Source organism: Podarcis pityusensis, assembly GCF_964106645.2.
Source record: "Podarcis pityusensis genome assembly, chromosome: 13".
Classification (NCBI taxonomy): Eukaryota; Metazoa; Chordata; class Lepidosauria; order Squamata; family Lacertidae; genus Podarcis; species Podarcis pityusensis.
In genome coordinates, this window is record NC_138038.1 from 36,418,802 (window position 1) to 36,446,226 (window position 27,425).

Here is a 27,425-nt window from a genome sequence, read left to right on the forward strand (position 1 = left end):
TCACTGGGGAGGTACCACTGAGGGGAGAGTTTGGTTTATTGGGTTTGGCTTGTGACAAAGAGCTTGTTACAGGCACACATGACAGGGGTGAAGAAGAATGGACAAAGGGCAGGCTGGTCAGCTTTCAACATAAAACAGGGCAGGGGAAGCAATGGGATGCTGCAATCAACAGTAGCTCCCAGATCTCTGCATGAACTGTAGGCGGGTGGGTGTCGTCTTTTTTACTTCCAGCGGCCACCAAGTCTGGCTTTTCCAGCACCTTTCTTGCTGCAAGGAAGAAATGTACAAGTTGTAAAATATCCACATTCACCATCTATCTATCTATCTATCTATCTATCTATCTATCTATCTATCCATCCAAGAAGACTCACACCCACCTCTGTGTACTGCTTGCATATATACAGTATGTATCTGAAATATATTTTGTGAGGGAAACTAAAGCTAAGCAGTCACAAGACCAAAATATGACACAGCAAATTTCCAAATATGAAATGTTAAAGTTTGAGAGAATGCTACAGCTGAATTTCAGCTTCCAATTGGTGCAGATCTTGAGATTTTGGTGACCTGGATTCCAGCTCTCCCAAATAGTATTTTATCTATTTATTCAGAAAATTTATATACCGCTTGATTGTAAAAACAACAACCCCCAAAGCAGTTTACATAAAGATATAACAATAAAATCAAGAAAAAAATTGCAGCTGTACTTTAAAACATGCAAAAGTTAAAATACTAAAATGCTGAAACAGATTAAAATGACCCCAAATTCCTAAGCATTTGGGTAAGCTTGTCTGAACAAAAATGTCCTTAGCAGGTGCCAAAAAGAGGATTTTTTAAATACATTTTATAAACCTGGCAGTTGTGGACTTTATGAATTCATGAACAGTTCCACATGAACACTAGAACCTGTTCCTCAAGCCGTTTCCACACTGTGGATTCTAGTTGTGAAAATGCACAAGTTTTGTGGCTATAAAACATGCGGTGGGTGGGTGGGTGGGTAATGGGATTTGAGGCCAGAGTAATTTGTGCGTGTGTGTTGCTGCTGGAACCACAAGGTCACTCACAATTTCTGGGCGTGGCTGATGCGGTTGTAAAGAACATTGATCTGGAAAGGAAGGGAAAACACACAACACAGAGAGGGAAATTGATGTTAGTATCATTTTGGCAGCAGGGAAAGTTCCGTATCCAAAAGTATATTTCTTTTTCTCCCTCCTTACCTCATACTTCTGACATTTGTATTTTTCCATCAGGTCAAATTTCTCTGATTCTAGTTGATGGATCCAGTCATGCAGCTCCTTGGCTGTGTCCCTGGACAGAGAGAGGCAAATTGTATTGGGGTTTGGGGGACTTCTCTGATTAACCCCCCCCCCAAACATCCCTCATGCCCCTCCCTGGCCAGGCACTCAACAGTGCCAAGAACTGCTGGTGGCTATGGTGGGGGCTTTGGCCAAGCCACCTTCCCTGGTCCCCTCCCTCCTCTTTGCCATTGCTGTCAACTGATGGCAGTGGTGTAGCGTGGGTTCTCAGCACCCGGGGCAAGGCAAGTAATTTGCGCCCCCTAACCCATGGATTTTAGCACTCGAGTCTCTTCCGCGCCCCCCCAGATGTTGCGCCAGGTGCAGCAGGCCCCCCACGCTACGCCACTGCTCCCACCACAAGTCTTCAGGACAGCCATCCGAAGGCTGGCGCGGGGAGAAGGTCTCTCCGCCCCACCGCCAGGCTTTGGAGCAGCCTTCCGAAGGCTGGTGCGGGGAGAAGGTCTCTCCGCCCCACCGCCAGGCTTCGGAGCAGCCTTCCGAAGGCTGGTGCGGGGAGAAGGTCTCTCTGCCCCACCGCCAGGCTTCAGAGCAGCCTTCCGAAGGCTGGCGGTGGGAGGAGGTCTCTCCGCCCCACCGCCAGCCTTCGGAGGAGGTCCGAGGACAGTGGGGTTCCTGCTTCCTCGAGGAGGGCCGGCCAAACGCGCCCCCCCAAATGTTGCGCCCGGTGCGGCCGGCACCCCTGGCACCCCCCACGCTACGCCACTGACTGATGGTGCTCCTCTGCCTCATCTTGGCTGCCAGACAGAACCAAGGGGCAACCAGGCAGCAGTATCTCCCTCCCCGCCACTGCTTGCTTCTGCCCTTTGGGCTGTTATAAGACTTTTAAGGTCTCAAATATAGAATAAATGTTCATAAATGCACACATATCGAAATATATGAACCATGTGTCTGGAATAGTATGGGAGAGCAATCCTGAAGCCATTTTGACTCACCCATTGACCTCAAGTATTCCTCTGCAGTAAGGGAGGCAAATGGGGAAAGCCTTCCCATTGTCTTTTCGCTTGCAAATCCTGTCTTAAGGCCGCATTTGTGTATGAATAGGATGAGCCTGTGACCTGGACTCAGGAACTAAAGTATTAACCATCACAAAAGAACGGCCAGGCTGCCCAGGTAATGCAGTCAGTGACCATTATCAGGTATCCAGGCAGGCAAGATTTCTGCTGGAGACCGCCTCCTTCTGTGATGTATGTATGATGTTTCAGGGGGGTGGTCTTGGGCTACAGGGTGGGCAATTTCAAAAGTCTATATAAGGGCTTGTGCACCAATGTTCTGGGTTCTTCTCCCTCCTGCATGTGGTGAGTGTGGAACCCTGTTGCAGCTGTTCCCTGAATAAAGATCAGGCTTACTAGCCACTTTGCTTTTCAATTTACAGTCGCACCTCAGAAGTCGAACGCCTTGTGAGATGAACGTTTTGACTCCCAAACGCCAAAAATCCAGAAGTGATTGTTCCGGTTTGTGAATGTTCTTTGGAACCCGAACATCCGTTGCGGCTTCTGTGGCTTCCCGAACGTTTTGGAAGTTGAACGGACTTCCGGAACGGATTCCGTTCGACTTCCAAGGTATGGCTGTACTCTGGTTGGCTTCTGCTATTTCTCCTGCCGATAAGGAACCCACTTAAGGACTCTATACGGGCTCTGGAATACCCCGTAAGGGAAAAGGAGCAGTTTCCCCCCCTTATAACAGGGCCAAAGTGTGAGGCACATGAATGAGCCAGCTGCAATGGTGAGGAGGGGCAGGGTCAAGGGGACTTTTCTATGGTTGAACCCTGCAGGGGACCCTTGGTGCCAGTCTTGCAGCTCCACTCTGTTATCAACCTCAGCTGTTGTTCGCTTAAGTTCTCTACATTGAGCGGCTTCCTTCGCTCCGATAAGATCCGGATCTTCATTTCACGGCCTGTCTGCCTCTTGCCACGTTTCTGCTCGGCCTAAGAGAGAGAAACCAGGTGGGAAGTGTGTACAAAAGGGAGTCACCTAGGGAAAACTTTTTAAACCAGGATTTTGACCTTTAATTTGAAGGCTTTTAAAGTATTTGCGGCCTCTTTTGGTGTTAGAAGGATCTGTGAGAGCTTTTTTTTTGTTTTTTGTTTTTTTAGGTTTTTATTGTGTTTACTGTAACTGGGAATTTTGTTGTATTTTTACTGTGTTTGCAAGCTGCTTACAAACTTGCCAGAGCAATCCGTGAACCAAAACACAGCTACCCTTCAAAAATTGGCATCTGAATTTTGCAGTTCTCCAGCCAAACATTGTTTACAAAAATGCATGTATTTGGAAACTGTGCACATTGATGAATATATTGGTGAAAATAACATAAAATTCATTAGGAGAAATTTGTAGTAAAATGCTGGAGAATTTTCATTGGGAACCCCCTCCCCCCGCCTCATATGTACAAAAATAATTTGCAAATTGCTGCAGTGTGAAGAACCAAAATGAAGAATGGATAAATGGGGAAAAGGAGAGAAGCAAGATGGACAGATTCTTCCAGCCCTAGTTGGGAGTCCAGAAACATCTGGATTGGCTACAGGTATCTCTCTACCCCCGACAGACTGAATCGCAGCAAAGGGATGGTGGCTGCAATTGTGAAAAGAACCACCTGATGGCATCGCGGTGCTATTATATATTCAGTCCCTTCCTGAAGATCACGTGGGAAGCAGATTCTCAAAGGCTTGAGAATCGTTGCAGAGGATGAACCTGATTAGATATGGTGGACATCAGGTTTTACTTGGGGTTAGGGTGAATTTGGTGTCTCCAGACTGTTCAGCCCACATCTCCTTTTCCCTGTTAGAAACACCAAGTATCCCCCAAACTTTAATAAAGAATGGGAAAAAATTATAATTTATCTGGGAGACCACTGTAAGCAGATGAAAACATTAGCAGGATTGCAATAACACTGGTAATGTAGCAGATACTACAAAATGGAGTGACATAAAATATGGATAATGGGATAATATGCAGTCGAAAAGGTTGACAATTGGACCCATGGAATGGAAGGTGGGAAGTCCAGAGATTCGGAGAAATCTCTAAGTGTGGATATGTATTTTGTATTGTTATAATTCTACACTTGAAAAATCAAATAAAAATTGGTTAAAAAAAAAAAGGTGAAAAATCAAAAAAGAGGGAAAAAATAAGCACCAAATATCCTATAGCAACACTCCTCGCCCCGTGCAAAGCACGTCCTCTACTATGAATCTATGGTTTTGCAGTGAGAAATTAGCTAGCACTGTACACCTCTAGAGCAGGTCCAATTGGATGGCATGCAAGTGGTTGAAATATTAGGAAGCAAAGCAAAGCAAAGCAAAGACTGTGATTATCCAAAAGAGTAAATCCCTCTTTACTGTTACCCAGCAACTTACCTTTACCAGGTACCCGCCAAAATGAGCCCCCATATTGGACAGCACTTTCTTCTTCTTGGCATCATCTTCTGCCCGTTTCTTGGCCTCCTCCTCCTCCTTCCTCATCTTCTCTTCCTGCACAAGGCGACCGTGTGGAATCCATTATCCAATGACAGAACAGGGAGGGGCAGGGAACCTTTTTTCAGATTAAGGGTAACATTCCCAACTGGGCCACCACCCAGCAGTCACACGACAGTGGTGTGTGTGGGGGAATGTGGGCGAAGCAACCAATGTAAATCTCACCTTTTCTAGAGCGGGCTCATTTCATACTCTCCAATATGTCGCCAAGTCAAATCAGCGTGTGCATTTTTCAGGGCTACACTCCCGTGGGAGCCACGTAACTCGCACAAGATCATGACCCCCCCAAAAACGTGCATCTTTCGGGGCCCTTCTCTCGTGGGAGCCAAAAGGGGACATCCTGGGAGCTAGTAAATCTAGGATGTCCCACTTAAAGTGGGACAGTTAATGTAAGGTTACCAGATTTTTTTCAATGAATCCGGGGACACTTTAACTTCAATGGATTTTGTATGGGGTAAAGGTAAAGGTAAAGGGACCCCTGACCATTAGGTCCAGTCATGGCCGACTCTGGGGTTGTGGCGCTCATCTCGCTTTTTTGTTTGAGGGAGCCGTCGTACAGCTTCCGGGTCATGTGGCCAGCATGACTAAGCCGCTTCCGGCGAACCAGAGCAACACATGGAAACGCTGTTTACCTTCCCGCCAGAGTGCTACCTATTTATCTACTTGCACTTTGACGTGCTTTCAGACTGCTAGGTTGGCAGGAGCAGGGACCGAGCAATGGGAGCTCACCCCATTGCAGGGATTCGAACCACCGACCTTCAGATTGGCAAGTCCTAGCCTCTGTGGTTTAACCCACAGCGGGACTGATTTGTAAATCTGGGGGCTGTCCCCAGGATATGAGCATATGAAGTGAAGTGTGGCTTGGGGAGAGTCCCCAGGGCCGAGCCAAGAACGCTGGAGGGCCGCATTTGGCTCCTGGCCTGAGGTCCCCCACCCGTGAGCTGGAATGGGAAGCTGCCAGGCAATGGCAATACTCACGGCCAGTTTGTTCTGCCGCTCCCGTTCCTTCTCAGTCCGGACTCGCTGCTGCTCAGCACGTTCCGCCCGCCGATGTTCCTGCCGAAGGACACGAGAAACGGCTCAGACCTTTGCGGTCCTCAAGGAGAAACGTGAAAGCGACTTTGCAAACAACACCGACTACTAGGCAGGAGAAGCTTCTGAAAAGTAAGAGCTGTTCAACAACAGAACTTGGGAAATGGGAGGCCTTCCTTCGCCGGATGGAGACCAGGCACGGAACCTATCTGGGATGTTGCAGTCCAAGGGTTGCCAAACCAGAGAGCGTGAATGCCATGGTACCCATGAAGTCTTTCTTCCCTTCCTTTCCTGAATGGTCCCGTGGAACACCCTTGTCACTTGGGATAACCATGTATATGGCTATTTCTCTTTTTCCAGTGCTGGTGGACCAGCGCCCTTTTTGTCACACAACCTGCGACATCTGAATGTTCTTCAGTAGATTCTGCAAGAGAGCAACCCCATTGCTGTTTCGGATTCAGCATTTAAGATCTTATGCCTACACAGCTAACCAACCACTAGGTGGGAGCAGAGAACAACCATTCCCTGCATCACGGTCTGTCTTTGTGTTTTTGCCATGCTGGCTAAGGCTCATGGGAGCTGTAGTCCAAAAACATCTGGAGAGTGCAAGGTGGAGCAAAGCTGCCCTAGCGAAAGAGAGAGAGATCCTAGATCTCCAAAGTGCATTCACCCCAAACATAGACTTCATTTTTCTTCTCTCTCCCCCCTCCTTCCCCTTCTTTCCAGCTGCCAACATCTGTCTCAGACTCCACCTGTTTGTAAAAGTTTGAACCTATAGATTATTTTTTTAAACGAGCCTTTTGCAGATCTGAACACTGTTCATATTTCCATGAACCCAACAAAGAGGTGGCCAAATAGCTAAGCCTGGAAGAGGGGAAAATAAAATAAAAGGGTGGGGGGGGGTCAAAAAGGTAATGAAAGGAGTGAAAGCAAAAGAGGAGAGAAGGTGGTGGTTTAAGAGAGAGAGAAGCCTTTTCATACTGCGCAGATCTGCACACTTGTTGTTGTTGGTTAGTCGGTTAGTCGTGTCCGACTCTTCGTGACCCCATGGACCAGAGCACGCCAGGCACTCCTGTCTTCCACTGCCTCCTGCAGTTTGGTCAAAGTCATGCTGGTAGCTTCGAGAACACTGTCCAACCATCTTGTCCTCTGTCGTCCCCTTCTCCTTGTGCCCTCCATCTTTCCCAACATCAGGGTCTTTTCCAGGGAGTCTTCTCTTCTCATGAGGTGGCCAAAGTATTGGAGCCTCAGCTTCATGATCTGTCCTTCCAGTGAGCACTCAGGGCTGATTTCCTTAAGAATGGAGAGGTTTGATCTTCTTGCAGTCCATGGGACTCTCAAGAGTCTCCTCCAGCACCATAATCTGCACACTATTCCCCTGCATATCTTGAGAGCAGGGTGGGATCCCCAGATAGAGGTGCACCTAAGCTCCCTTGCGCACTTGGAAGAGGAACCTGCACACATTGCCTGACTACCCAGAGCAGTGAAGGAGTGGCCTGGGCAGTGTGTGGATGGGCAGACAGGCTCCTAGTCATTCCAAGGCAGAGCAGAGAGGCGTGATTTTCGTGTCCCCCTGTGCTTGGGACCTTGGCGGGGGCCAACACGACCGAGCCCTAGGTACACCGCTGCACCCGGATCTCACCAGACTGTAGCTCTCATCACCCCTAAGCGTTGGCCTTGCTCTCTGTCATGGTGGGAGCTGGAAGACTCCAAGAGCATTTGGGGGGCCACAGGCTCCCCCACCCATCCTTTAGACCCAGACCTTGATTCTTCCATGCTGTGACTTTCTTGGCTGCATCTGTGTCAGGCTTCAGGGAATCTGATCCCACCCCCACAGTAGGCTACCAGGAATAGACCAACAGGGAGAGTTCTTACCAAAGTCTTTTATTCAAAAATCACAGAGAGAGGCTTAGAAATGCTTAGTAAACTCTACTCCCCTTCTCTCCTCAATCGTCAACAGCACCACCCACCTTACGGTGGCTGCTTAGGGCCATTTGTCTCTGAGCCCTTTGCTCTCCTACTTTCAATGCTCGCCAGGTTCTGGAAGAAGGGGGGTCTGGAATGTTTTCTAGTGATAATGTGTCAGCCAGCTGCTCCAGCTCTGCTTCCCGCTCCTCCTCCTCCTCCTCTCCCATTATTGCCCAACTCTGCTCTTCATCTGCCTCTGAGCCGTGACCTTCCTCAAACCACTATTGTAAATCTATACTGTCTTCCTCTTCTCTGGAAGGTTGGGGGGGGGGAGGCGGTCTCCACCATTCCTTCTCTGTACAGTCCCTGGCAGTCTGGCACTCTATGTATGGTTTTGTATTTCCTGCTTTTTGGCAGCCAGAATGGCTCTTCTAAGCCAACCCAATGGGTTTGGTTAACAACAACAACAACAACAACAATTTATTATTTCTACCCCACCCATCTGGCTGGGTTTCCCCAGCCACTCTGGGCGGCTCCCAACTGAATATTAAAAACACAATATAGTATAGCATTAAACTTTAAAAACGTCCCTAAACAGGGCTGCCTTCAGATGTCTTCTAAAAGTCTGGTAGTTGTCTTTCTCTTTGACATTTGGTGGGAGCGTGTTTCCGGGTGCCACTACCGAGAAGGCCCTCTGCCTGGTTCCCTGTTACTTGGCTTCTCGCAGGGAGGGAACTGCTAGAAGGCCCTTGGCGCTGGACCTCAGTGTCCGGGCTGAATGATGGGGGTGGAGATGCTCCTTCAGGTATACAGGACCGAGGCCGTTTAGGGCTTTAAAGGTTAGCACCAACACTTTGAATTGTGCTCGGAAACGTTGAAACATTGAAATAATAGGCTTGCAAGGGAACCTTGGCGGTTATTTCGTTCAACATCCAGCTCGCTACATGATTTGCAACACAGGATGCAGCTACAAGATTCAAATATTGCTGGGGAAAGTGTGCCAATTTATATTTCGAAAGGCCATTTCCCATATGTCTCTGGAACTGGACGAATACATTTTACCCACATTTTGAAATGTCTCTTAAAAATACCTCTCAGATCCTTATCTACACCACTGCTGGGTGAATCAACATACGCTTGCAAGTCAAGTCGCCTGTAAAAACATCAAGCAGATCAGACCCTTTGATGTAATCTTGAAGAACAGGTTGCGTCTCTCTCTCTCTCTCTCTCTCTCTCTCTCTCTCTCTCTCTCTCTCGTATAAAAATTTGCCTTTCTTTTTTTTTAAATGATATTTATTAAAATTTCAAAAGAAAAAGATTACATTAATAAGAAAAATAACAATAAAAAAGGAAAAATACAAAGTACAAAAAGGAAAAAAAACAGTTAAAAACAATTCCATCTTTTCATCACTTCTCTTACATTTACTTGTTTCCCGGACCTCCTCATACCTCCCTCTTTTGTATTCCAATTCTAAAAATTTGCCTTTCTGTGTAACCTTAAAAAACTTCTTTTCCCTCTGGGCAGCTTCTTAGCCGCCAGCATTTCTTATCACCCCCCCAGTACCCCTTGCCAACCCAGTATTTGTCTTTTAGGGCCAAACTGGGCATAGCAATGAAGATCCCTGAACTGCCAGCCTTTTTAAATTTCTTTAAAAAAAGCAGCTATCTGTACCGATATGTTTTCTCCAATTTACCCTTCATAGAGCTACAGTTCCCAGCATCCTTAAACAAACAACAGGGTCCAGGATTCAAGTGGGGGAAGCCATGACTGTCAAAGGGGTGGAAGAGTGCCTTAAATGTATGACAGTGGATATTGCCTCCCATGCCTATAATTAAACAAAGGAAAAACCACTACAGTCATTCCTTGGGTTACAGTCGCTTTGGGTTGCGTGATTTCAGGTCACGCACTGCGCCGAATCCAGAAGTACCGGAACAGGTTACCTCTGGGTTTCGGCGCTTGCGCATGCGCAGAAGTGCTAAATTGTGCTTTGCGCATGCACAGAAGACGCAGCACTGCGGGTTGCGGATGCTGCAGGTTGTGAACGTGCTTCCTGCATGGATCACATTTGCAACCCGAGCGTCCACTGTATGTGATTGCCACGACGCCCTTAGAAGTAGGTGGTGTGAGCAGGTAAACTGTTGGACCACTGACCAATTTCAAATGAGCCACTCAATGCAGGGATGGGGACACCTGTGGCCCTCCAGATGTTCTGGGACTCCCAACGTCCATCAGTCGCAACAGCATGGCCAACAGTCAGGGATAATGGGAGATGTGGTCCAAAAACTTATGGAGGGTATCAGATTGGGGAAGACTAGAGATGAAACTGGTGGGGGATTTATTCAGGTGTGGACAGCCTTGTGAAATGAATGGGGGCCAGTCTACACACAATACACAGGTGTGTGTGTGTGTGTGTGTGTGTGTCCACACTGACCAGACACCCCTCTGTTCCCAGCTACACACAATCCTTTGCTGCCCAGAACTCACAATCCTTTAATAACATTTTGACAGATAAGGAATAGCACATTGTATCGTTTAATGTAACAAACCAGAGGGGAAACTGAAGGAAGTCAACGGGAAGGGGAAGAATGTATGTTTGGAAATGGTTTTGATATTTGTTGTTAGAAAAGAAAACTAATTAAAATTATATACAAAAAAAAGAAGAACTCACAATCCTTGACATGAGACCAACGAGCTCCTCCTCTTCTTTCTTCCTCTGCTCAAAGTGCACGTCAATGAGGGTCTGCAGCTCCAAGAGGTCCTTCTCCATACGCTTGCGGTGGATGTCCTGTCCATCAGGCAGAGGGAGAGGTTAGCTTGAAGGAGATGAAAGTCAACCAGATAGTCCTGTGCCTGTCTCTGTGGGCTGGCCTAGGGCGGACCCTTGAAAGGTATTACAGTGGTACCTCAGGTTACATACGCTTCAGGTTACAGACTCTGCTAACCCAGAAATAGTGCTTCAGGTTAAGAACTTTGCTTCAGGATGAGAACAGAAATCGGGCTCCGGCGGCGCGGTGGCAGCAGGAGGCCCCATTAGCTAAAGTAGTGCTTCAGGTTAAGAACAGTTTCAGGTTAAGTACGGACCTCCGGAACGAATTAAGTACTTAACCCGAGGTACCACTGTATATGGCCGAAGAAAATTCCACTTGTTGCTGCAGGACTTCTAACAGTACAGGAGGACATTTGGTCTTGCACAGAGACAGGCCACAAGTCTCCTAGTGCCTGCTTGCCCACTATCTCTAATAAGTTAAGGCCAAAGTACATGTTATACACACTGCGGGCATTGTCTTTAGAAATTAAAAGCAAATATAAATGGAAGAAAGGACTGTTTAATGGTTACATTTTCATTTCCAGCTATTTTTCCACTTAAGAACCACCTTGTTTTTCACCCATGGGGAAAAAAGATCTGTATTATCACCAGCTAGATGTAGCTGCTGTTGCCACCATGTGTGTATAGTTGCTAGCAGAGCATCAGGCAACCCCAGGAACCAGGTCCCCAATTTGTCTTCTGAGAACCAATTTAATTACTAAGGTTGACTGAGGATGGCATCTGTGCTAGTTGGCTAAATGTCTGGTCTATTGGCAGAGGCTGTTTGTTTGAAAGGCTTGGGGCTGTCTGGGAAGTGATGCAAAAAAGAAAAAAAAAAGCGGGGATTAGGACAGTTTAATAAAACAGAATACTCACATCGAAATCTACTCTCTCCCCCTCAGGGATTTTTGGAGGAGCCAACTGTGGAACCACCGGCCTTTGTGTGCAAATACAGACAAGGAAATAAAAATATAGTTAATATATGAAAATGCTACTGACCTTCTCCCCACCCCCCAAAAAAACACTGCCAAAAATTAAAACAAATCTCTGCTACCACTTCCCTTGAATTAGACATGTCAGAGCTAAAATGAATTGCTGTGAGTGTGTTTTGTTTTGGGGGAGGGGGAGAGAGAATTTTTAAACTTGTGTATCAAAAAGCGGAATCTTCAAGTGCCAATTTTGTGTTGGGTTGTCCTTTTTTTTTTCTTATAGAAGGATCAATATTTACTGAACTTATTCATCACCTTAACTCACTCTTTGCACCGTACAGTAAAAAAGAAATGCATATCAAATGGACAAACAACTGCACATAAAATTTAGAATTTAATTGTAAAAACATCAGTGCAGTCACAACAAGCTGCTCTAGTGATCACACAAAAAGTCATAGCATATTTATTTTTTGTAAAAACCGTCTCCTCCCAACTACATAACACGATCACTATGAGATTAATCAGCTAATCTAATCAGGCCTCCACAGAATCAACAGTTAAAAAATAAAAATCAAAGCCCATCAACACTCAGAAGGTTTTGTAGAAATTCCCAGGTGTCAAAAAAGGATATTTATGTATGCCACTACTGCAGTTTGTGTTTTTCGTTAGTCCAAAAATGGAAAACGAGCAAGGTCCCAGCTAAAGAAGAATGGCAACTTAAACTGATGGAATATGCACAGCTTGTGGACCTAACATATAGAATAAGAGAACAAGAGGAATATATGTTTAAAGAAGATTGGAAAATGTTTATTGAATATATGGGGGGAAATTGTGTACATTTGAAAACGTGGGCGGCATTAAGATAAATTCAGCAGTGGAAATAAGATTTGATGGATGTAATAATGGAGTACTGAATGGTTTAGTTTACATAAAATGTGCAGGGATTTATGTTAAGCAAAATGAACCATGGAAAGAGAAGAAGGGATGTCATTGGGTTGTTTAAATGAATATTCTAAAATGTAAAACAGAAAATTTAATAAAAATTATAGGGGGTGGTGGTGGTGGGAAACACTCAAAAGGTTTCAGGGCCTTTTAAAAACTAGACATTCTAGGCAGTGATTCAATAATTACTGCCTTCCCTCACTGTGATGATACCACCCTGGGCAGAAAACCCTCTTGACTTTCAGCCTGTCAGGCCACTTACAAAGATGCAGGAGACTCGGGGGGGGGGAGGGAGGGAATGGCAGCAACTCTGCCTTTGTGTACACACCGCTCCTTCCACCCTCTAGTGAGAACATCAGCACCCAATGCTCCTGTGGTCAATGAACTTCTGTGGAAGAAGCACCTTATACCTGTTGCTTACCTGGGCCTGGGGCGTTCTTCCTCTGCGAGAAAGAGAAGGCAAAGAATGGTCATTAATAGATGCAGAACAAATAGTCAACAGGCTGTTACAAAGACAGCCAGCTCCAAAAACTCTGGAGGGCAGGAGGAGGGTTGGGGAGCTGGTGTCCGTAGGTAGAGCTGAGAAAGGCTTCTGCATGAGACCCTGCAGAGATGCTGCCTGTCAACAAGTGTACACAGTACAGAGCTAGAGAGACCAATAGGCTGATTTGGTATAAGGGAGCTTCTTACATCCCTGTAGCTGTCAGCAAGGCACTGTCTCTGGGACCCTCCTAGCTTCCAAGAATTAGATGCCCGCATTGAGAATTCTCTCGTTCTGCCTCCAGCTGTCCTGCGTTCCCCCTCTGCAAAGTGAGAACAGCTCCCCTGCAGGGCTGGTGGGCTCTTGGCCAGGATTAGGAAATGGCTGACTTTGCTGCCCTCCGGAGCTAGCTGCGGAAGTGGGGTTTCAGCTACCATTGGTGAAGCACAAACCGTTGCGTTCTCACAGAGATATACTGTACTTTTCCATGTATAAGACAAGGTTTATTTTTAATTTAAAAATTGTGTAAAAAATCAGGGGCTGTCTTAAACACGGATAGTGCATGGGGGGGACGTGGGATTGGTTGCTGCCGCGAGCCGGAGATTGTCAGTGGCTAATGGGCATGTTATTGGTGGCCGTGGCAAGGGCTGGTGTTGATTGGCTGTCGCTGCGGCAATTGGGCGGGTGATTGGCGGCTTCTGCCGGCGAGGGGACAGACGATAGGTGGATTTTGCAACGCGTGCGAGTGGCAGCGTAGGTCAGGCGGGTGAGCGATTTTTGCCGATCCCCCCTAAAAAAAGCTGAACAACTCTGGGCCACCCCCTGAAAAAAGCTCAAGAAGTCTGGACAATCTCCCCCCATTTTCTTAATTTGGAGTCCCCCCCAAAAAAACCACGGGGGCGTGTTATACACGGAAAAATACGGTATACCGGTATCTGACTGCAGGTCAATTTGAAAGGTATAGATTGTTGAACTGGAGGAAATGAAGAATGTAATACCGAAATTGTGTCGTGACGAAAGAGTTGATGCATGGCAGTGGGGTTACTGGGTCTCTCTGCCTATCGATCCATCTGCAACTCTGAGGATGACACTTGATGTAGCGGGTGGACTATAGTCCACAGAGGCTCATGTCAACCTTCCCCATCTTGGTGCCCTCCCAACATTTTGCACTAGGACTCTCATCAGCCCCACCCAGCAAGAGACTGGTCTAAAACAGCCTCCTCAAATGATTCATGATGTTTGGTGGGGGTGAAATGGAGGTGGGGTCAATGGTTGTGGGGGGGTTTTTTGGGAGGGAGGAGTAAGGTGAAATTCTCCAACAGTTCTCAGAAAACTCTCTTCTGAGACATGTCCATCTCATTTAATTTTGAATGAAACTCTGCTGTTAGTTCATATGGTTGGTTGGGTGGAGGGAGCAAGGGGCTAAGAGAGTGGTCCATTGTTTTCTTCAAAGATATTAAAATGATATCAAACCATAATACAACTAGATTAGGGTTGCCGTACATGTGGACATACCCAGAATACTGCAGTCGGAATCAGGAAAATCCGGACATATATGCAACCCATGTTGGCATACACATCTGGCCAATAATAATAATAATAATAATAATAATAATAATAATTCTCAACAACTTTTGTGTCTGGATTTTCACTTTTTGAAATATGCAACCCTAAACTAGATCCAAAGTTGCACCCAAAATTCAGGAATGGTGAAATTTTTCACAGAACCCAAAATTGGGGAGTATTCTCATTCAGGGGATGTTTATTTATTTATTTATTTATTTATCTATCTATTCATTTATGAATCCTTTCATTTACTCATGATATTCTCCAGTGGTTCAGGAGGAGCTAAAAAAAGAAAGTCAACTGCCACAAACTTTTTCTTTTGAGAAATTTTGGCTCAACCCTAGCTGAAAGCAGAACGCTTGGCTGTACAGCCGGTAAATATTCCAGGGTCGGCCTAGAGGAATCCATCCAAAATTTCAGGGCTGTTGGCAGGTGAGTCCAGACAGACACCAGACAGAAGACGGTTTTCATGATCATGGTCACAGGCATGTCCATAGGTACTGGAAAATATCTTTTACCCACATCTGGGCTTAGATATGTTGCTTCCCTTATAGACATGATGGGGGTGCACATGTTCTCAACACAGATACATAGAGAAAACACATGACATGCATGTATCCAGAACATGTGTGGCACACGGACAACACCAGAGGCCTGTAGATATATCTCCACAAAATATATCAACAAGGCATATTCTGTTAGGAACCTGTGCACATCCTCCTGCTTTGAGGGGTGTGGATGGCTGGGGAGATAACTTCTTGGAAGTCAGAAATACCTCACGGGAGCTGCCAGAGGTGTGTGCGTATGTAAATAAAGTAAGCCGTTAAATTTAACTCAGAAAGGTGGTGCACTCGGCACCACACTCAAGCCAAGCCTACTATGCATCAGAATGAGGCAGAGCTTTTGGCCTAGTATTTCATGTGAGAAGGGCAAAAAGAAAACCCCCTCAAAGACTGAGGGCAGAAGGTTGGCTAGCCTTAATTTAGACATAGCGGCCAAGGTCTTTTCCATTCTCTTTTGTAAAACCTTGTGGCAACTTGTAAAAGCACCAGAGCTCCCCACGTTCTCCTGACAGTGTTTCCTGGACCAGAACACCCATGAGAATAATGTCCTCGGATATTCTTGGGTAAAAAAAAAACATAGCTGCCTCTGTGGGTGTCATATGGCAGAGAGCAGTTCTCATTTATGAATGCTCCCCTACATTAACAACTCTTTACAAGTAAGACAGACTGACTCACTGACTGACTAACTAACTACCTACCTAGCTAAATAACTACCTAGCTAACTAACTAACTAACTAACTAACTAACTAACTAACTAACAGCTAGTGCAACTGGACCTCTTCAGGCCTGGTGTCTTAGCTGCATAATGGCAGATAAGTGTTTCTGTAGGGGAGCACTCAAAAGCAACCCTTCACCCAAATCAGGAATGAGGAATCTATGTTGTTGGACTGCAACATCCATCAGCCCCAGCCAGCACAGTCAATAGCCAGGAATGATGGGGGTTGTACTCCAACATCATCAGGAGAGTCACAGGTTTCCTAGTCTCTAAGATATAGCCTGTTCTATCACCTCATCATGTGTAGAGCAGGGCATCAGAGACCATGTGTTTATGCTCTCTTTCCAGCCATTTGCCTGAGGTTGTGCGGCCTAGCTCTGCCCATCACCAGGCTGTGACATGCCAGATTTTGCTGGAGAGGAGGGGAAGTAACGTTTTGACTTGCCCCCTCCTGGTTATGTGTCCCCACCCCCACCCCAAAAAGGAAGAATGGAGTGAAGAAGAAAGATACCTTGTTCAGCAGCCTGCTCAGGTTCGTCAGCCACTGCAAACAACATATATCACAGGGGTCAGGAGGACGGGGAACACAGATGGAGCAAGGATGAGGTGGAGCAAGGAGAGAGAGGGAAGTTGTAGGGTAGAGACCCAATTAATGAGAGAAATGAAAAGGCAGATCAATCCATCTACAGCAGAGGTGAGGAAGCTCTAGTCTTCCAGACATTGTTGGACTCCAATTCCCATCATCCTTGGCCATGCTGACTATGGCTGATAGGCTTTGAAGTCCATCAATTTCTGGCAGGCCAAAGGTTCCCAACCCCTGATCTACAGGTTGTGGATAAAAATGAGAGGGAAATGTCATTAAAATAAAAAAGACATTCGCCAAGGGGGAAAGCGGAGATATGTAGCATAGCTGTCAACGTTTCCCATTTTTTAAGGGAAATTCCCTTATTCCGAATAGGATTCCTCACAAGAAAAGGGAAAAGTTGACAGCTATGATATGTAGGCCACTTCTCTCCATTCAAATTGAGAGTAATATTGTTTGTTTGGCCTTAGCGATGTCCCCATGTAGCAAAATCTGAATGGCTACACGGTGCCACCTTCACATTTTGTACTTTATGTGATCCCTGATTGGTACTGTGATGCCATCATTCTTTCTCTGCTTCTTCCCCACAATGGATGCCTTCTACTAACAAAAAATGGCAAGAAGAATAGGAACCATTTCCCAAGAGGCACAAAAATATTGAAAAGAACCATTTACACTTCATGGCTCAGCTTCCATTTAGAATAATACACGATCCTCAGAACTGTTTCCAGATGCACAGGGATTGGTACCAGAGGACAAAAATTTGAAGGGGAAAAATAACGCTTGGTTATAACTGGAAGGCAAAAGTAGCCGCCGCCATCAAGCATTGTCGCCTGGTTAAGCAAACGGGTTGAAAAGGAAAGAAAGAGGTTATGAGCATAAATAAAGGGACCGGCTTCAAGCATCTAGGAGGTGGAATGCAGATTGTGAAAAAAGAAAAAGAAAACAGCATTGGACCCAGTTATGAGACAGAGTTATTGCACATATGTCAGGGACTGGGAAGAGGAGGAAGAATGGTGGAGACTGCCTTCCCATCCTAACTCTTCCAGGTAGAAGGAGGAAGAGGAAGACAGTCTAGATTTACAACAGGGGTTTGCGGGAGGTCACAGCTCAGAGGCAGATGAGGAGAAAAGTTGGGAAATAATGGCAGAGGAGGAGGAGCTGGCTGACACATTGTCACTAGAAAGCATTCCAGACCCACCACCTCCCAGAACCCGGCGAGCCTTAAAAGTAGGAGAGCAAAGAGCTCAAAGACAGAGGGCACTTAGCGGCACCCATAGAGGAGGTGATGATGGTGACAAATAAGGAAGTGGGAGAGAAGGGAGGGTGTAGATTCAATCATGACTATGCCATTATCCAAGAGGCTGAGTTCTATAGCCTCTCTCTGTAAAGCTTGAAATAAAAAAGGGCTGTAATAAACTTTCCTTGTCTTTATACTTTCCTGGGCAACCAGCCGGGAGCTGCTGACAGCATCCTGACAACATGTGACGCTCAAAAAAGTGGCCTGTGAATTTCATAACAACAAAGGGAGGCTGAGTCATCCCAGGCTGAAAACCAGAAGGGAGAAAATTTGTGAATAACAGCAGGCAAACCTTTCAGGCATGGGGGGAGAGAAACTGGACATCCTGTGTTTACACAGGCCCCCTTTCCCAATTGAAACAACCCCATTCTCCTCCCAGAGAAATGGAGCCCTGACCCCAACTTTTCTGAATCTTAGTCACTAAGATTTGGAGCCACCGTGGGAGTCAGGAGCATTCTTGGTTCTCCACTAAGTAACTCTGTGAGAGTGCCTTAGGCCTGAAACAAAACAAAACAAAACAAAGGATGCTCAGCAGGAAGAGTAGGGAGGGAATAGACGTGTGGTATCACCTCACCTTCTTCTTCAGCTTGTTCCTCTTCTTCAAGAAAAAGAGAGAGAGAAAGAGAGAGGGGGAGAGAGAGAGAGAGAGAGAGAGAGAGGGAGAGATATCAAAGAAAAAGAGAATGAGACAGAGGGAGATTATCAGTTCGGCAAGGGTGGTGTCAACAGATATGGGATATTGGTTGCTGATTACCGCAAGTTAGGGGAATGCTTTGGGAACAAGGTCTGAGTGGGAGAATGGCCTGCCCTGTAAGACATTCTGCTGGAGGAAAAAGTTCTTACAAACAAGTAAACACACACACACACACACACACACACACACGAGAGTTCAGGACTGGAAAGAATGAGGATTTCACTTCTTGCTCTGCAAGAAAAAATATCAGTCTAAGGGCACTTCCAGACAACCTGTTTACCCAGCATTCATCATAATTTGTTTGGAGGGAGATTAGATGAAGTTGACTATTTCATTCATTCTGATTTTTTTTTTGTGGGAAGCTTAGATGACATTGCACCTCAGCTGGTGTGGGTTTCAATTTTGGTTGCTGGTCATGGCAGAGGCAGGCAGAGAGGAACCTGGAGGAGCTGAGATAAAACTTTGTCATTTGTTTATTTTTTTTAAAAAAGAATGAATCGGGAAAAGGGGGGGGGGGAGAGATGCTACCCAGATGAATTATACCCTCCCCGTCCCCACCCACATAGCTGTGGAAGGCCAGGTGTGGCTTACAAGGGAAGAACAACGAATGGACAGCATTAAGAGCTGCCTGCCTGGATGCACCCTAGGAATGCCATCAGGAAAGACAAACAAATCTGTTGATAAGCAGATGCCAGTATATAAAATATATGTACTGCCTTTTTAAAAAACACAAAAGCAAAACATCCACAGCCAGAAAAGATTGTGGAAAAGATCACAACTGATCACGAGTATTAATGGATGACTTAGGAATCTCTTACCTTCCTGCTGCTCCCTGGTGAGTGGGAAACGGGGTGGCAGGGAAAGAGAAGGAGAGAAAGCAATGGAGACATGTATTAATGCGTCCTTGATGTTGAACTGTGGGCACATCTCAACACCATACAGTTAAATAGTCTTGAAACAATTTTGAAATGTACTTTTGGATGTTATTCAGACATCCAACGGTGTCCCGTTGTGCCAGAAGCGGCTTAGTCATGCTGGCCACATGACCTGGAAAACTGTCTGTGGACAAACACCGGCTCCCTCAGCCTGAAAGCAAGATGAGCAGAGCACCACAACCCCATAGTCGCCTTTGACTGGACTTAACTGTCCAGGGGTCCTTTACCTTTACCTACCTTGTTTTGGAAAGTGTGAATTCACCAGGTTCGCTTTTAAATGAGAGCTGAATCAGATTTCTCCCCCATCCCTAGTGATTTGGGTATCAACACAGGACTTTCACTCCATGGGCAGCCCAGCTGGGCACAAATGGGAAATGCCAACCCCTATGTGTGGTGCTTGGGAGTGCCCAGAGGCACTTAGCAGGCAGCCATTGAAAGCAGAACTCTGGATTAGACTGGCCTTGGCATCATCCAATGAGACAAACATTTTTTGTGTGTTTTTATGTGCCAAGGAATAGCTGGTCCATGTGGGTATCTTAGGTATGCATGCCCCATGCCTTCCCAAAGTCTCAGTTCTCGGGTTTCTTTTCACAGAAGGCATGGCAATTAAACTACTTCATGTTTACAGGCCACACCACGAGCTCCTTTGTGCAGCACTTTTGGTCTGTTAAATGTGGACATCCTCTCGTCCGCCCCTGAAGTCAAGCTGGATGTTGTGAGGTGTGATCAAGATCTCTGCTGAAGTCTTCCGACACAGTTTGAAAATGTGTGTCCACTTCACCTTGTAATTGCATGTGAAGCTTCTTCTCTTACTCATGAAGAATTTCTTAATAGATCTTTAGGGCAAATGGGGCCCGGCCCCACCAACCCCGGCCTGACCTCGCCCAGCTTCTGCTTGCTTGCTTTCCTACCTACAATCAGTCCAGGGAGTGGCACTGCTGTCAACCTCCTCCTCCTCCTCCTCTGTTTCAGTGCTGCCTTGAAGAACTCAGCAGGGAGGGAGATGGGGCAAAACTAGAATTGGTTGCTCTGCCTGTCATTCAGCCTGGATTCAGACATGGCATAGCCCTGGGAAGTACAGCAATAGCAGGACTGCAGGAGGAGCAAAGCAGCTGTGATAATTGCTCCAGGAACTCACAGGTTTGGTTGTTCAAACTAAGACATGGTGTGGCTTAGTGTGATCTCTGATCTGATTTTAATCCTAAAACACACTTGGGGGGGGGGGGTAAAGTCTAAAATACACATTTTGGTACTTTATTTGAGCCAAGAACTATATCACAGAACTTGGAGAACTGAAAAATCTGAAGGATAATTCTGTTCCAATCTGTGTATTAGTCCAGGATGTACAAATCATCTTGTTTCTCTTAACAATTATTATTATTATTATTATTATTATTATTATTATTATTATTATTTATTGAATTTATATACTGCCCTATACCTGGAGGTCTCAGGGTGGTTCACAGAACAAAATCAAAATATAAAACCACAAAATATATAATCAAAACAAAAACAACAGCAAACCAGTACCCTGAAGGGAAGTTTTCCCCCAAAAAACCCCCACATTTTAAAAGGGCATAAGATGTCAATCAAATCAACCAAAGGCCTGGTTAAAAAGGAACGTTTTTGCCTGGTGCCTAAAGGTGTATAATGAAAGGCGCCAGGTGAACTTCCCTGGGGAGAGCATTCCACAAACAGGGAGCCACTGCAGAGAAGGCCCCTTCTCGTGTTGCCACCCTCCGGACCTCTTGGGCACATGAAAGAGGGCCTCAGAAGATGATCTCAGGGTCCGGGTAGGTTCATATGAAAAGAGGCGGTCCTTGAGGTATTGCAGTCCTGGGCCATTAAAGGCTTTATAAATCAAAATCAACTCTTTGAATTGGGTCTGGAAACTAATTGGTAGTCAGTGCAGTCAGACCAGTCTTCCTCCGGTGAGCAACTTGGCTGCTGAATTCTGCACTAGCTGAAGTTTCCAAACCATCAATGAATTAACAAGGAAGTCCAAATGAAATTCTTACCCACCCCTAACCCCAACTTGTGTGCATTCTTAATTACACATGGGTAACCACAGTACTTTGGCCACCTCATGAGAAGAGAAGACTCCCTGGAAAAGACCCTGATGTTGGGAAAGATGGAGGGCGCAAGGAGAAGGGGACGACAGAGGATGAGATGGTTGGACAGTGTTCTCGAAGCTACCAGCATGAGTTTGACCAAACTGCGGGAGGCAGTGGAAGACAGGAGTGCCTGGCGTGCTCTGGTCCATGGGGTCACGAAGAGTCGGACACGACTAAACGACTAAACGACAACAACAACCACAGTCTGGATATTACTTACTCCTCGTACTCAGCTTCCTCATCAGACATGGTGGCGGTTATTGAGTTTCACCTGGAAGAGAAGAAAGACTCTCAAGGTTTGGCCAGGGTGGGGGATGCATTGTGGAGTTACGGTAAATTTCAGAAACGCTTCAGCAATAACAGCAGGGGGACTTGTGAATAAAGAGCTAAATATGGCTATCTTTGACTGGGTCAGCTGGAGGTTCCGTCCCCCTTCTCAACACACTGGCTTGTCTTCAGGGGTACCCAATCAGGGCAAAAATTAAATAGGAGATGATGGCACAGAGCAAAGGTCATCGCCATTCATCCCAGCCCCTTCCCCGGCAGTTCTCCTGAGAGCCCATCCTAATTCCATCTGGAATCCCTTTCCCTTTTATGGTACGAACTGCAGGCAGGGGCAGTGGACAGACAAAGAAGGATTGTGATCAAAGGCTGGAGCAGGCGGGGTATGTGGGGGCAAGGTTAGGGGCGAGAATAGTTCCAAGCCTTCCATCACTATCTATTTATAACTATTGTCATTGCACGGCTCAGTGTGGAAGGGAACAGAAGGTATTCCCCTTCTAGGAAGCAGTGGCTCCCATCAGGGATCCTGGTGGGGGTAGATTTAGGGCTGTGCAAGTGGGTTCTGAGCTGAGGGGGCACCGTCTTAGAGCAAAGTGCTGGGTTTTGGGAAGGAGGCGTGAGGCCCTGATGTGATATCCTCCTCCCTCTTTCCCAAAGATTAGTTACCCCCTTTCCAGCTGCAAAGCCACCACAAGCATTGATGTGAGTACAGTGCTATAATCTCGTTTTCTAGCCAATGCTGAAACATTGTACCAGCAGGAAGTGATCTGATGCAAAGATATCACCGCACACATCCATGCCTAAAGGTACGTAATTGTTTAACCCCAATGGCTTCACTCCAAAGTAAACCCGTTGGTGCGATAAGGGACTTTTGCGCCACATATTCAAAACCAAACAATTAAACCCATGTTGCAAACAATTATCAGTAATATCAAAGGCAACACGATGACCAAGTACAACAATGCGATATCAATATACACTCTTTATATAATCTATACGGAACATTGAACAATATGAAATATGCATATGATTTGCAGAGAGTGCATATTTCATATTGTTCAATGTTCCGTGTAGATTATATAAAGAGTGTATATTGATATCGCATTGTTGTACTTGGTCATCGTGTTGCCTTTGATATTACTGACATATTCAAAACCAGGCTGGCGTGAGGTGTCTGAAGCTCAAGCAACTACGTAGTTCAGGGATGGGGGGATTTTGTGGTCCTACAGATGCTGCTGAACTGCTCTTCCCATTATCCCAGGCCACTGGCCATGCTAGCAGAGGCTGATGGGCACTGGAGGACAACAATATCTGGAAGGCCAGCAGCTCCCCATCCTTGGCCTAGTTCCAAACGTATAATGGTTGGTGAAGACTGCCATCCTTTGGTTGACTGGTAATGAGGCTTCTAGACTTTGGATTCCCCTACGACTGTCATGGGAAACCGGCAAGTGAAACAGGAAACACCTTGTACAAAGAGGATCCTCTTCTTGTTGGGTTTGTGTAGTGGATGCTAATTCCCCTGCTGTATGTTTAAGATCAGTAGTGCCTTGCCTGTCTCCCTGGTTTTTGCAACACAAAATGAATGTGCCAATTACCCAGCAGAGCATTACAACCTCCCTGTAACATTCCAGTATTTGATGCTGTAAAACCGGCAGACGGTGAGACCCGATGAACTTTGAAACGCCCTCATCTGTGATTCTGTGCAGTGTTCTTGTTGGACTACAACTCCCATCATCCCCGGCCATGCTGGCTGCAGCTGCTGGAAGTTGGGGAAGGCAATATAGCCTTGGATCACTCTTAAACCAGGTATGTATGCCCCATGCCTTCCCAAAGTGTCAGTTCTCGGGTTTCTTTTCACAGAAGGCATGGCAATTAAACTACTTCATGTTTACAGGCCACACCACGAGCTCCTTTGTGCAAACTGGCTCAAGTCACCACCTCTCAACCTCAAGTTCCCTTACTTGTAAAATGTATGTCAACAGTGACATATTTCACAGGATTGTTGTGAGAGCAAACACGTGTAAGGTTGGAAAAGCTATTTACTACTTCTGACGGGGGCAGGTGGGTGACAGACAACCTGAACCCAAGACATTTTGGCACCTGAGGGAGAAAAATCCACATGGTGCTTTGAATCGTGTGTGTGTGTGTTGAATTAATTTTATATGACCAACAAAACAAAAATACAACATTTAAAAATACAAAAGCACAAGTATTTAGAAATTAGTGGCCCTTCAAAAGTACCTCACATATCCCCCCCCCCCCCGAGACAGCTACATGGCAGGGCAGGCCCCAATATGAGTGTCAACAGGAGATGTTGCTGAGAGGATTACTTAAGATCGGTTGGTGATCAATTTGGAATGCAAACAAGTTGCTTTTCTAGTTGGTTGGTTGGTTGGTTTATAGCATGGCATTTTATTCTGCCCCATCTACAAGGAGCTCTGTTTGGCACAGCAACTTAAGAAGAGTCTCATTGTATCAGGCCAGTGGCCCAACTAATCCAACATCCTCTTCTTACAGTGGCCAATGTGCCAAAACATCTTGGCCAGCACTGGATACCAAGCACTTGACTCAGTGGCTACTGATTCATGATGGCTATTGGGACACTGCCCCACCAACTTCACTCTGCCCTCAGCTAGTCCTCACCTGGCAGCTCTGCCTCTCATTGGCTCTGACGCCACCTGCTGTTGGCCTCCTTACCTTTTGCCCCACTAGTCCCAATGGGCACCAGCTACCACTGCCTTGACCTGTTGGGTCTTGTTTTCTGCTCTCCCTGAGGTGGCAAAATGTCTTGGGCCAGTCCCGTGATAAACCTACAGGGTTTGGGCTTGCGCAGAGGGACATTCTGGGGCACAATTTCCCTGCCCTTCCTGTGCCCGCTGGGGCTTTGTTTGACACAGTTGAGGTGATGGCAGTGGGAGCGTTTGTCCTGAGCAGCTGTTGTGAAAGGTCACAGATATTTTGGAAGTCTCCTTCCATTGTTTCTCAGTGTCCCATTTGAGTCCCTTCCTACTATATCTTTAAATAACCTTGACCAGCTTGGGCTGGCATCCCTGTATCCTGCCAACCCAAAGCCACCACCTTCCCTCACCTTCCCTCACAGGAATCACTGCTGTGCCAAGCAAGTTCATCTACCTAATGGAAAGCTTCAAGAACAAACAAACCGGAAAAAAACCCTTTACAGTCATGCCACCTTTTTAAAAGCCCTGATATGGTTTTGAATGATATCTTTCTTTCCGCATCCGGGAAGCAAATCTGACTTACCATATGCTTGCTGCGCAAAAGTATATGAATTGTTTTATAATTTGTTTGCTTACATCTCTAAAGGCAAACATATCGAACTACACCTCTGGCAAGCTTCCCTGTGTGCAAAAGACACAAGATAACTGAACCAGACACTAAGCCTCTGACTGGACTGGAGCTGCCAAAATGCAGCGGTTAGAATGTATCTAGAGGACATCCAGCTCAACCCCATAGATAACAGGCAGCCCTGCTTAGAGAAGCTTTTAATGTTTAATAGGTTACTGTATTTTAATATTCTGTTGGAAGCCGCCCAGAATGGCTGGGGAAACCCAGCCAGATGGGCGGGGTATAAATAATATAATATTATTATTATTATTACATGCATAAATTGGAACAGTAAAGAGGGGGAAAGGCGATCTGCAGCAAAATGTTGCGGTGTATCTTCACCTCCTTATCACAGTGCTCCTGTTCAGGGTTCCAGCCAGCAAACTCTACTTTCCTTTTGGATACTATGAGCCAAGGGGTATCCAACATGGCCGTCCAGATATTGTTAGACTCCAGTTTCCCTCACTCCAGCCAACATGGCCAGAGTCAGGGTCAGGCATGCTGGGAGCTGTAGGTCAACAACACCTGGGGGCACCATGTTGGCTAACCCTGCTGTAAGCTGCAAGGAGCTCAAATTGGGAACTCCACTCGTTCCCCGACTGAACAAGGTGTCAAACTAAAACAGGGATTTCAGAATTCAAGACTTGTAAGTGATGAAATCAGGAATGGGAGAAATGTTTGCCCAGGGCTCCCCCAGATGACATATTTACTGAGCACTCATCCTGATTTGTTTGCATGAAGCTTAATGCTGATTATACCTGGTCTTTATTAAGTATTTGGTTTGATTTATTTGCAGGGAGATGATACTACAATGAGCACTCACTCTCCGTTCATCCTGATCTGCTTGTAGTGTGTTTACATTTCAACTTCTCCTAGTTTCTCATTTTTCTACTCTTAATTTCTGTTATCCACATTACCACAGCATTTTGTGATTTTTGTGTGATGATAAATTCACCAGAATTTTAGTGTGAATTTCTCCTAATATTCACATTTGTATGCAATTTTGCCTAATTATATACATTTTCCGCAAGCGATTTCCCCTAACAGAATGTGTCTTTCTTTGTTAATTTCACTTATAAGCATTTTTATGCACACTTTACTCTGGTATTTGCATTTTCGTATATGTTACTTGGCTGGAGAACTGCATTGCAAAATTTGGAGGAGGGCGAATTTCATGATGTGGCTGCATTTTGATTCACGTATTGTTTTTGAAAATGAAAATCAGGTAGCTTCACCTTTAATCCACATATAATCCAATATCTCCCCCATCCCAAACCATTACTCATTCCGACAACCTATACTTTTCAGTGCATTTCCCATCACTTTTCTAACCACAAAAATCATACTCTTTTTTTAATTGCACAAATCGAAAGTTCTGCTTAAATCTCTCCCACTGAATAATAGCAGAATATTAGCAAACATGTTGCCTTTTCCCACTGATGCAGTTCCATGCGCTCTGCTATCCTTCTATGAAATGGGCTGGTTGCTTGTTGGCTTGAGGAAGAAGGTTCAATTGTTTGTGGCTGAAAGTATTTGAGGCTGAGCTTACGAACTCAGTAACTGCTTAGGCTGCATTTAATTACACAGAAGAGGTTTGTGTGGGGCTCATGCTTTGCCCAGAAACCACTTTCTGTGAACCGGAAGCCCTGCCTCCTACTCCTAGTGGCACGTGGACTTTGTGGTTATGGAGCACTGTGAAAAAAGGCACTCTGCACATGTTCAGCAGTGTTCTAATCTTTTATGATTGGTTGGACTGTCCTGTTGATAGCAGGTCCCACGGGCAAAGGACTGGGAAATGATTCCCAATGAGCTTTGAGGGAAAGAGTTAGATTATCGGGAAAAAGAGGGACATAGTTTGGAAAGAAACAGATTAAGATATGAATTGTAAGGAGCGGGGGCTTGAGGCCATTTCCTCAGTGGAAGACCACATGTTTTGCATGGGAAAGGTTCTGGGTTCAGTCCCTGGCATTCTGTATCTGGAAGGAATCTTGGCTAGCAGGGCTTTTTCTACCAGAGAACCTGGAGCGCCAATACCAGTCAGAGTAGACTAGATGGTTGATATGTGCCATCTGGTCAGCTTCTTATGTTCCTCTACATGTGTGCATGAGTCTTCCAAGCACAGACTTGCTACTGAAAAACCTCACCAACAATCACATTTGTTAGTTTCTCACAAAGGAGTCAGATAAGAACACAGACTGTCTCAGCAGCCCTTCCTGCACCCCAGTTATACAGATCAAGCATCAAACCTAGCAAACATGGCTGCTACACACACACACACACACACACACACACACACACACTGACCTCACCTGGAGATGGGCAGTCCAGAGATCTCTCTTCCCCTCCACAGGCACTGGCTACTGCAGGAGCCGAAGTGTATGTGTGTGTGAGGCCTTATAATGAGGTAACCAGACACCACCACCCCACCTCTCACATTTGGAGGATGC

General features: G+C 45.9%; 1 protein-coding gene and 1 long non-coding RNA gene across 7 annotated transcripts; one reads left to right on the forward strand and one right to left on the reverse strand.

Moving 5' to 3' along the window:
• On the reverse strand, positions 1-27,425 carry TNNT1 (troponin T1, slow skeletal type). Of its 6 annotated transcripts, none has more exons than XM_080976300.1 (14): positions 27,288-27,425; positions 21,572-21,622; positions 19,121-19,134; positions 18,183-18,206; positions 16,237-16,269; positions 12,822-12,843; positions 11,406-11,466; positions 10,392-10,508; positions 5,761-5,838; positions 4,666-4,779; positions 3,131-3,240; positions 1,215-1,305; positions 1,062-1,102; positions 1-267 (listed from the first exon to the last, which is right to left on the reverse strand). In XM_080976300.1, the coding sequence occupies exons 2-14, from the start codon at positions 21,598-21,600 to the stop codon at positions 222-224; spliced, it is 780 nt and encodes a 259-aa protein (XP_080832426.1). In that variant the 5' UTR covers positions 21,601-21,622; positions 27,288-27,425; the 3' UTR covers positions 1-221. The 6 variants fall into 6 exon arrangements, with proteins under 6 accessions (XP_080832426.1, XP_080832424.1, XP_080832427.1 ...); XM_080976298.1 differs by having other exon boundaries at positions 19,121-19,137; XM_080976301.1 differs by having other exon boundaries at positions 27,283-27,381.
• Positions 22,158-25,928, forward strand: LOC308460236. Its single transcript, XR_013978514.1, has 3 exons — positions 22,158-22,439; positions 23,340-23,439; positions 25,775-25,928. It is a non-coding gene; the product is annotated as an uncharacterized lncRNA (long non-coding RNA).